Source organism: Mchenga conophoros, linkage group LG19 (assembly GCF_057382185.1).
Source record: "Mchenga conophoros isolate Kocher_MC1m ecotype Shallow Benthic linkage group LG19, M_conophoros_male_GT1.1, whole genome shotgun sequence".
Taxonomy (NCBI): Eukaryota; Metazoa; Chordata; class Actinopteri; order Cichliformes; family Cichlidae; genus Mchenga; species Mchenga conophoros.
Window position 1 is genome coordinate 12,265,433 of NC_140544.1, and position 10,806 is coordinate 12,276,238.

Below are 10,806 nucleotides of genomic sequence, written 5' to 3' on the forward strand. Positions count from 1 at the left end.
AGCCAGGATGGGGCGTTTCATAAACAGGCTAATAATGTGATGCACTATTGAGCACCGGTGGAGAAATGTTGTGAATGAGTATGACTGCCTTATTTAGTCGACAGTGTCATTTAAAAATGCAGCTTGTATTTCAGACTTGCTGCTATGATGCCAGGTTTCTCTTGGAAATGAGATTTTTACCTGGATAAATAAAGGACTAATACAATTTTTTTTTTTTTTTTTTTTTTTTTTTAAATAAAAGAAGTGTAATGAGACCAGATAAGTGCACATCAGTTTTATTTATCTCAAGTACAAGTTTAAAGTCTTTTAAAGCCGTGGTTATTCTGCATTCTTCATCCTCCTGAGGAAAAACAAAAACCAAATTAAATCAGCCATCTTCACATGCATTAAACAGTCTGCCAGCTAACTGCAAACAAGTCATTTACCTCAACAGATTCAAGAAAGTTGAGTGCAGCCCCTTTAGTTTCAACTGTTTTCTTTCCACTGGACTTGTCTTGTGTACCACTGCCTCTTCCTCATAACTCAGTGTCTGCGACCCATCAGCAGCTTTGGAAAAGGAGAGTTTGGAGCGCGTTATTGGTGGGATTTCATCTGTTCCTTCAGGCATCATAGCACCATCTGTCAGCATCTGGGGCAGGTCATCATGGTTTGGGTCCTTAATCTCATTCTGCAGCCATTTTTCACTTTGGGATTCCTCTACAGCAGCTGTGTTGTCCAATTCTGCTGAATTTGGCCGTTCAACCAGCATAAGGTACTTTACACTAATCTCAGCTGGCAAAGAAAAGTTAACCGGTTCCTCTTTGCTGTCAAAGTTACCAGATCTTCCAGACCGGCTTTTTCTTTTGAAGTCCTCTGGAACAGCTGGGTGTGGAGGACTCTTCCATCCGTTAACCATAGTTGGCAAATTCATAGTTGACGGAGAAACACTACTGAAACTTTGACCTTTGATCTCATTGGTCGGATTCGGATGAGGTTCTTGATTTGTGGTTGAAGAATGCAGTTTGGTAATGTCATTTGAGTCAGACTGAGGAGGCACCTGTTCAGGTAGCCAGAGCGTCAGCCTGGTGGCAGGGTCCTGACTTACAGCCACTACACCCTCTGGGCCAGCATTGAACTTGCTTCTTGGAACAGAAGAAACTATCACATCAGCAAGATCTGGAAGAGCAGACTGCATGGAGTTTGGGACGTTAGCGCTTTCTTCTTCGGCGATTGAAGGCAGAGTTCTCTCACCATCTTCATCCACAATGACAAAGGGACCAGTGCTGACCACAGCTTTGGCATCTGAAATGACACGCAGCAAGTCTGTTATAAAGTTTCTGTCTTCCATCACCTTCAGACAGAAAACCAAAGCACTTACCACCAGGAAGGTTTTTGCCTTTACACCTTGAGCTACAGCACTCACATGCCTCCAAATCACCACTTAGTTCCTCCCATCTGAAAGGAAAGTTTCATTTATAGGACATTGGTAAAAGAAACAAACACATACATTATGTGAATATTGATACCTTGATTCAATCACATTGTAGTTGCAGGATTTAGAGCCTGGGGTGACACCTTGGCCTGAGATCAGCACGCTACAGTGGATATACAACTTGTAGAGAAGAGTACACAACTCAGTTCAGAGAAGATTCAGAGCTGCACATTAGTGCAATCCGTTTATAGAGACTTACCTCAGAAATGAGATAAGACGTGTTCAGAACAAAATTAACCGCATCTGCGCTGTTGGAGGCCACAAACGTCACTCTAGTAGTGGAGGAACCCAGTGGGGTTACGCACCTGCAGTAAGCAGTGATATCACAGGCAATCAGAAGGTTAGACATAACAAAAACAGTTGAGATAGACACCCAACTGAAAACTCACCCTTTGTTAAATATGACTGTTTGCCTTGGTTTGGCCCGAGGCTCAGGGAACACAGAGACAAAGCAGGACTGGATGAAAGCCTCTTGATTTATTCTGGTTTTAGCCAAAACCTGAAGATTGACAAGCTGGCCTCTTTTGTAGATATTTGACTCTGCTGCGCTCGTCCAGGACGCTGCAGGAAAGAACTGTGTTTACAAATTAAGCTGCAGCTAAAACTTGTTGTTGGATGTGTTTTATTACTTACGACTCATGGCTTTGATGCTAATGTCATCATTCTCAGGAAGTGCTGTGTCGCTAAACTTTGGAATCTTGTTCAACCTGTAAATACATGGACCTACTGTAAGTATGGTTGGTGACTAGCTGCAGACACTGAAGTAAGAACATACCATTTTGCAACACAGAACACGTGGACTGCAGAGGGAGTTTCCCACCAGGTGGGAGAAATTCTTCTCAGATTCAAGAACAGGGTGTTGGTGAACACCTCCAAGTCATCCTCCACCTGTAAGATGGTGCAGTTTTGGTAAAGGCTTCATAAAAAGATGCAGAACTGCAACAGAACTTTATGCTCACCATAGGTGTAGTTCCACATTCACCAAAACCATAAGTGAAGACAAATTCATTTGCAAGCTCTCCATTGCTGAAGCAGCCATTGCCCAGCTGTATTTCCTCTCCAGTCAGTTTGAGACCACTGACACTCTTATCAACCAGCACGGTTAGTGTAGATGCGTCACAATACACCTGTACTCTGGGAACATTGAGGAAGGGAGAGAGTCCAGCTAGCCTGTGAAAGTCAGGGGTCCAGGATCGCCAGGAGCTGAAGATTGTGCCTTGCGGAGTAAAATCAAAGTTTCTTCCAAATGAAAAAGGCACTCGATTTTCATAAACTCCCACAACATCCTGGGTGAATCTGCCATTGTGATACAGAACAGACTGAACAGCAATAACACAACCAAGAAACACACATAAAGATATCTGCGTGGTCCCCATCATGAGCCCCAAACAGGACCAACAATTCAGCTCATTCTCTTTGACAAGTGCATCATTAATAAGGTGCAGCGATAGTGGAGACAGGTGCTGGCAATCAAGCCAATGAAGCTGACTGGAAATGATTCTTTATTCAGTGTTAACACCACGGCAGGTGGATGGGACACATCTAAGATGCTGTTAGTGAAAAATGCAAAAATAAATGAAGCAAAATGTGTATCTTGTTCACATTTGTGGTTTTTCAGAACTTGGTTTTAGAAATCACTCCGTTGAAGGCCCAACCAGCTGCCGTTTAAACCTGTTCTTGAGAACTATTCTAACCAGAAGGCATAAAGACAGGATGGCTTTATATGGAGACGAGCTGAAAAAAGCTAGTTTCAGACAGAGGGACACTGAAGGGCTGCACCAAGGCCCAGTTTAAGATAAGTCAGGATTATTTGGAACTATAAATTATACAAAACTGTTTTAGTAGACTCCAAACACAAAAAATATGGTGCTGGATATAAGAATTATGCCTGTTTGTAAGGTGTTTGTGGGCTTGGCGATAACATGAAAACTTGTAGGTTAAGTCATCTGGCAGGCCATTCCTCGGCTACAATCTGAACAAACCAAAAGTTGTGAAAACTTGGTTAGTTTGGGTTAATCTAATGTCTATAACACCAAAAAACTTGTATTTATGTTACAGAATTTTCTTAGGCAAAAATATTCAAAATTATATATTTCTATTAAGTAGATGAAAGACATGTAATTTAACTCTGGCTTTTCTTCTGTGTTGAGCGAACCTCGAGATTTAAGATTTAAGATTACATGTGTTAGATGTGTGTCGGCACACATGGCAGAAAACAAAATCACACTATAATTCTGGAATACTTTCAAGGAATGAAAGGAGTTGAAGGATAGCACGTAAGAGGAAACTGGTTATAAAAGATTAAAGAAAGACATAAACTGAGAGCACACCACCTTCTGCCTCATCTAGGTGGAGCCATTGTCAAAAAGCTGACTAAGGCTACGTTCACACTGCAGGTCTTAATGCTCAATTCCGATTTTTTGATCAAATCCGATTTTTTTTTCTGCTCGTTCACACTACAAATAAAACGCGACAGCAAACGCGCTCTAGTGTGAACGCTCAAAGCGCAAAAGATGTCACACACAAGGCGCTCTGTTTAGACCCAGAGCAAACAGTATTGTTTGATTGATGGCCCTTAATATAAAGACTTCGGACTTTACGTTTCCCAATTTTTGCTTTAAGTTATTTTGTTATTTGATAATGTAAATAACCTAATAATTATCCTTATTGCTGTTTTAGAGGAGCGGTGCTTCAAAGGATAGTTGCAGATTTTGAATTTGGGGCACTGAATGTGGTTTTTAATCTGCTTTTTTTTTTAGCAGCTGACTAATCGATTAAGACCCGATGAATACAGATCATTTGCCCAACACTTTCTTCTTTTATTTGACACTGGTATTGTTGTGATGGATTGTGCAAAGTCAGGAAAATTTTATATCTCCCCAGCAATATAAGGCTTGAGCAGGCAAATGCAGTGCTGTGCAAAAGTCTTGAGCCTCCCTCATTTCTTTACATTTAGCTTCCAAACAGACATTTTTTTCCACTGGGTTTTCTGGAGGTCTTTCAAAGGTTTTCTTTGAACATTGGCCACATTTTCACTCATTTTAAGTCCCGTCCTTGTACCTGACAATTTTTGGAAGAGTGTTTGGTTGTTTTTGTTATGTTTTTTACATTCGTTAAGACACTTAACACTGACATATGAGTCACTTAAGCATTAAAAAGGGATCTAACTCATAGGAACCAGTTTTTTGTCTACACATAATAGACACGTTAGAACAAAAAACAAATTTAAATTGTAACTTTTGGCTCTTTGTCTTAAAGAATTTTACAGATTGTTCCCATTTCTTTAGTAGAATCTTTGTCAGAGATAAAATATATTCACAGGCATGAAATATTACTTTTGCACAAAGGGATTCCCAGAAAGCTATCAGCTGAAACCTTGGCATATATCATGCAGTCCTTAAAAACTGAGGAAACTGGACAAGAGGAGGACGAAACAGTATCTGAAAGCTATCTGTAAAACACAGTGGAGGTGCTGTCATGTTTGGGGCTCCATTTCAAACATGGTGTGTTTCCCATTAATGGGATTATTAATGTAGAAAAACTTTTTGATATCTGGAAAGCATCTGATTGGCCACAGCTTCATTTTTTTTAGCATGACAATGATCCCAAGCGCACTAACAATGCAGTATAGCATTATAGCATACCTGAATATAAAAACACACAAAGGAATACTCCCCGGCCCCTCAAGGCTTGTTAGACTTGTACAAACTCTGCTTGTGCCTTATCTGTTTCCATATAGTGTAGTCTACACGTTTTAAGAAGTAGCTGCACTAATTCCCAATTTCCTTGCAAAATATAAAGAAATGAGGGGTGATTCAAGACTTTTGGTCTTGTAAATAACAATTGGCCTATATTCTCATTCTGGGAGAATAGGAAGGTTAAATCCAGGTTTAGTTTTATACTTTTTGCAGAGAATATGTAAGCTACAGTCAACAGCATTCATAAGTATAAGAGTATTTCCCAGCAACAGACAAGGTTTGTCTGAGTCCACTTAAACCTGCCGTTGTGGTAAATAAATTACACAATCATGAAGCACGGTGACATGGGGATTAGCACTGTTGCCTCACAGCAAGAAGGTCCTGAATCCATCAGGGTGTTTCTGTGTGGAGTTCTCCCCGGGTACTCCGGCTCCCTCCCTCCAAAGACATGCAGTTAGTGGGGTTGGGTTAATTGGTAACTCTAAATTGCCCACAGGTGTGCGTGAAGGTCAGTGGAAATGGTTGTGTGTCTCTAGGTGTTAGCCCTGCGACACACTGGCGACCTGTCCAGAGTGTACCCTGCCTCTCCCCCTAAGACAGCCGGGATAGGCTCCAGTCCCCCTGCGACCCTGACAAGGAGGTTAATGGATGGGATCACGATCATGACACTTTTTTAAAATCTAAAAACAATCTAATAAACTATAACAATAGCGTATGTGAATAAAGCTGTATTGTTTGTAAACATATGAATACTTGTTATTGTCTCCGACCGACACTGGAGTGTTTTTTTTGTTTTGTTTTGTTTTTTTAAGGTATCGTGGGCGGAGCTTCCGCTCAGGTAGAGCCCGTGTGTTCCCAGGTGTGCGGCGTTTAGAAGAAACCGACAACCCGCCGAAAAACGGTCGAGTCAGAAAGCTGTCGAGAATGAATTTACAAACGACAATAATATGAAAAACAAAGGAAACAGAAAGACGGGCACAGGTGAGTTAACCTTTCACGTAGTCTGGCAGGTACCGAGCAGGGGAATGTACGTGCTAAAGTTTCTAGGCGTGGTCTGTGCTTTTGAACATGGAGCTCAGTGAGGAAGAGACATAATCAAACCACAGTGTTATTGTTCTATTATAACTTAATATTTTAGTGTTTTTCTCGCCGTTTATACCAGTTAAGAATAATCCACCCATCGTATGGTTGGGTTTTACTATCAGTGATATTTCTTTAGACTTTCCTTGATATACAAGTGAATCTTTTAGATAGCTGTGAATTATTGGATGCTAACAGTTTGGATAGGATAGTACGGTATGGAGCCTGTACCCCTCTAAGCATCCTTTAAAAGTATGGAGCCAAACAAAGGTGAAAGGATTAGCTTATACTTTATCTATTCACACTGGGAATTCAGTACTGTTACTGCTACTTCACACTGTGGTGGGAAAATGTGTGGCAACAAAGGACAAACTGCCAATATTATGACTGAAAACAAGTATTTCAACAGCACCCACCTGTGCGTGAGAGCAGCGGACCATTGGGCCACCTCTGTGTGCTGATAAATGTTTGAACACCCCACCCTGAGCTTTGTCTTGTTTGGTTCAGGATTTTCTTACATGGTCTCTAAACATGTGTGCTTCACTCTTAAAACGAGGGACACAGAATAGTGCAGCGTGAGCCTGCTGAGACCTGCAGTCTTACCACAGCTGCAGTATTTTCTGCAAGCAGTGGAAGACATCTTCAGGCCTCTCTGCAGGGGGCTGGGGATAATTGTGGTTACTGCCTTGTTCTCATATTGTGCTAACCGCTGCCCCGCTTCCTTTTTAACTCTGCATAAGTCACGGTAAAGTCTGCACTAACTTCACACAAGGTCTCAGTGTTTCACATTGAGATCGTATTTCAGTTCACATTTAATAAACTTGTATGCACACGCGTCAAGCTGATGTGCACACAGCTGTCAGAAAGTATGAACTGCTGCACACACAATGCAATGATGATGTAGCTGTTTATCCGTTTCCCCCCGGCAGAGATCATCATGTTCAAAGCTAAGTTAAGCTCATGATTTCAAAATAACATATTTTTGGTTTTGGCTTCCCTCAGGACTATGCTGTGCCAACCTCAAGGACAACAAAGTCTTGATGAAGATGGGGTTGGCGCTGGTGCTGGTGGGCCATGTAAACTTTATTCTTGGAGCACTGGTGCACAGCACTGTGCTCAGACACATCAGTCTGCAACGCCAGGTCAAGAATTTGGTGTACCCCATCGCCAATATCATCGCTATCGTGGCAGGTCTTTTGGTAAGGGCTAGGACTGACAGCTGCGTACTGTTACATACTGCATATTAAAAGGGGAAAAAAGAGACAAAATTACAGAACATATATTTAAGGGTCATTAATGGCTTTATCCTGACCACACCAAAGGGCCAATCCCTGGATTAAACAAACAAACAAACAAACCCATTGAAAAGCTGCAGGAGAAGCAGGTTTACAGAGACAAATTTACAATCAGAAACATGATCAAACCATCACAATGGCACATTCAGTATACAGCTGGAGTGTCCTCTCTGTCACTTGAATGTTAAACTGAATGTTTGAGTCATGTTGCGTCATCTGTCTGAGTAATCATCTTCTTTTGCTGAACTTCTGGTTTTTCTTTAGGGAGGGATCTGTGGAATAACAGTTATAGTCCTATCCAGAAACAAGAAAAACAGGATCCTGGTAAATATTCACTTTGCCAAACGGCTCTTGTTTCCTGGCTGCTGTTAGAACCTGCTTTTTGTTTGTGACTCAGTGCGTGTGTGTGTGTAGATAACGATTTAAATACGTAACATACTTGCATGCAAGCGTAAGCTCCAAACAGGTTTGAAACATTGGATGTGTTTTCACTGAACAATCTGTGCCATCAGCTACATGCTAAATGTCATCTTTTCTATCATGGAGAAATATTTCTATCACTTCCCAACATACACTACAGCTCAAAAGGCTTTAGCCAACTCACACTTCTTTATATTGTGCTACCAAGGAGTGCTCTTGAGCAATACTTCAAAAGTTGACTCTGATCATCTGGACGTAGCGTTTTCAGTCCAGATGAACAGAATCAACTTTTGGAGATTTACTTACCTGGATGATTGAGCATGCATCAAGACTCTTGAGCAATAGTTCTCCAGGCATTCTAAAGCTAGCGTCCAAAGTTGTTTTGTTTTTTTGCTTTGGTTTTTTTGTATCTGTATCTGAAAATTTTCAGATTGTTTTTGAGATTTTTTTTTTTTTTTTTTTTTGTTAATCCACGTAACACTGACCTATATGAACACATTTCAAATTGCTTCTTTAGGAACTTTGTTACAAGTAGCCTGTCACAAAAATCACATAGTTTGTTCCAGTTTCTTCAACTGACTCTATGAAAAATGCTGCAGTTTAAAAATAACAGTTTGACAGGCATAAAATAGCAGTTTTACCCAGAGTGCTGTTGGCTGAAAATTTAGATCTTAGCATATCTTAGCCTGATGTGCAGTCACATCACACACTTTCCATCAGGAATGTGTCTAATTGGCCACAGCTTCATTTGATTTATTTATTTGTTAGCATGACAATAATCCCAGCGCTGTTTTGGCAGTGCAAAAAAGCATACTTGGATGGAAAAACACACAATGGGACATTTTGAGTCATGGCTTGGCCTCCCCACAGTCCCACAAAGCTTTGAATGTCGTTCAAGAAGCCTGGAGAACTTTTCCTGAATAGTACTTAAAGGTGGTCATTTCAAGTATTGACTTTCAAGATCATTCGAATTGTACCAACTCTGTTTTCGTCGTGTTGTTTTTGCAGATATGGGTCCTGCTGGTCTTCAGTTTCATAGCAGGTTTCCTGGCGTCTGCCTCCACCGTGGGCTTGTTAGCTTCTGTGATTACAGCTATTATGTCCAAAGGAAAGGCCCTGCTGTCACAATGCAACGCAGCCGTTCAGAATATTAGCTCTTTTAGCATCACAAACGAATGCCCCTTTGATCCCACCCGTATCTACGTAAGTTTAATATAAACATTCATCTAGTGACCGCACTTCTGATTTGAACTGTTGTATGGTGATCAGTTTTGCACTTTGTTTCATCAAGGCGACCACCATCATTCTGTGGCTGCCGCTCATCTTTATGTCTGTTGTGGAAGCAGTGTTCTCCTTCCATTGCTTTGCTGCCTGCACTTCATTCCTCTACCTCTGTCCATGCAGGAAGAGGCCACGTGTGAAGAACAGGGTAAGCGACAGTCAGATCATTGTCAGCAGCGTTAGCGGTACATTACTTATTAGGGTCACATCATAGTAACAAATTTCAAGATTTTGTTTCTGTGAGGAAAATGATAACGATAATTTTCTACCTGACATTCTTACAATGATATCTCTCTGTAATAAATATATATTAAAAAGGCAGACATGTAAATGCTGAATAATCATCAGCCAGACGTCACATGTCTAGATTTGGTTGAAAAATACTTTGAAAAGAAAATTTGCAAAGATGTTGAAGATGTCATATCGCCATCTGTGGGACGTCCTTCTTGGTCTCTCTAGCAAGAGAAAGTTTGTGTACAAGAATAGTTTTATTTGATCATTTTAACGACCATGTTTCCTATTCTTATCACTTGTGCCTTCTGTTTGCAGTAGTGTGAATAATATCTCTTGCTTGTCTGACTGGATAACTATCGTTGGTGGAATTAGAGTATCCATCCAGCATACATGTACAGCTATCCTTCTCTGGTTCTGTTTTTACAGTCACTGATCACTTTTGAGTGGCAGCAGAGCAAAGAAGGGAAGCGATGATTAATTTTAGGAAAAAAATGGCATAATTTTAAGAAAAAGTGAAGAAATTAAACACAGAGGTTGATGCAGAAATAGCAGCAGACTTTGAGTGTCTCTGTGCGCTAGAACAATATTAAAAACTGAACGTGTGCACTTTAAGCACTTTTATATAAGCACTTTTCCAGTGCTCATATTAATAAGGTCTCACCTATTTGAAGTAAGGAAAAAAGCCAGCTACGCAAGAAATGTATCGCTGTCATCGTAGCCCTGTAATTAATACCGAATCTGATGCATTAAAATTGTTCTTCCATTAAATTAATATTTGTGCGTAACACAGTTTTATTTATTTTTCAGCTGAAGCATCGGTGCAGCGTAATGATCTGTTTTGAACCAATTTCTGCATATATAGCTTTGCAGTAGCTCTAACCAAGAGATTAGAAGTTGACATCTTATTACCACCATGAAGTAAACCTGTGCTATTAATTCTATCCCATCCCCACTGTTGGAAAACATCATGTGAAATCATTCATATTTCAGATGCGGAGATCTGCTGAAACCACACCAGCACTGCAATACAGGGAGACGGACACTGAAGTGGGATCTACAGAGCAGGATGACCTGCTGGACAGCAACACTGCTGGGGTGCAGAGTGACTTACTCTGAAGCAGCTGAATCTAAGAGAATAGGTTACAAAGTGCTGAGCTGCACTGGCTAAAGCGTGGATTGTTACACATTTAATGTATGAAGACAAGTTGACAATAGGGCTAGCCTTTTTATATCAAAATGCATTGTATTCTTGTGTTAAAGAATTAAAACTTTTCCAAACAAAACTGAAAACTACGGGACCTTTTGTTGCTCAATAACATCTGGAAGC

At 40.6% G+C, this 10,806-nt stretch overlaps 2 protein-coding genes across 2 annotated transcripts; one reads left to right on the forward strand and one right to left on the reverse strand.

Annotated features, from left to right (window-relative positions):
- Positions 1-211: 211 nt before the first annotated feature.
- On the reverse strand, positions 212-2,887 carry zpcx (zona pellucida protein C). Its single transcript, XM_085256871.1, has 9 exons — positions 2,431-2,887; positions 2,247-2,359; positions 2,105-2,178; positions 1,861-2,032; positions 1,671-1,776; positions 1,506-1,591; positions 1,358-1,434; positions 426-1,281; positions 212-340 (listed from the first exon to the last, which is right to left on the reverse strand). The coding sequence occupies exons 1-9, from the start codon at positions 2,848-2,850 to the stop codon at positions 319-321; spliced, it is 1,926 nt and encodes a 641-aa protein (XP_085112997.1). The 5' UTR covers positions 2,851-2,887; the 3' UTR covers positions 212-318.
- Positions 2,888-5,981: 3,094 nt separating this feature from the next.
- On the forward strand, positions 5,982-10,779 carry tmem54a (transmembrane protein 54a). The gene is made up of 6 exons (XM_085258142.1): positions 5,982-6,150; positions 7,252-7,448; positions 7,809-7,868; positions 8,973-9,167; positions 9,256-9,393; positions 10,470-10,779. Exons 1-6 carry the CDS (start codon positions 6,117-6,119, stop codon positions 10,593-10,595), a joined length of 750 nt encoding a protein of 249 aa, XP_085114268.1. The 5' UTR covers positions 5,982-6,116; the 3' UTR covers positions 10,596-10,779.
- Positions 10,780-10,806: the final 27 nt, after the last annotated feature.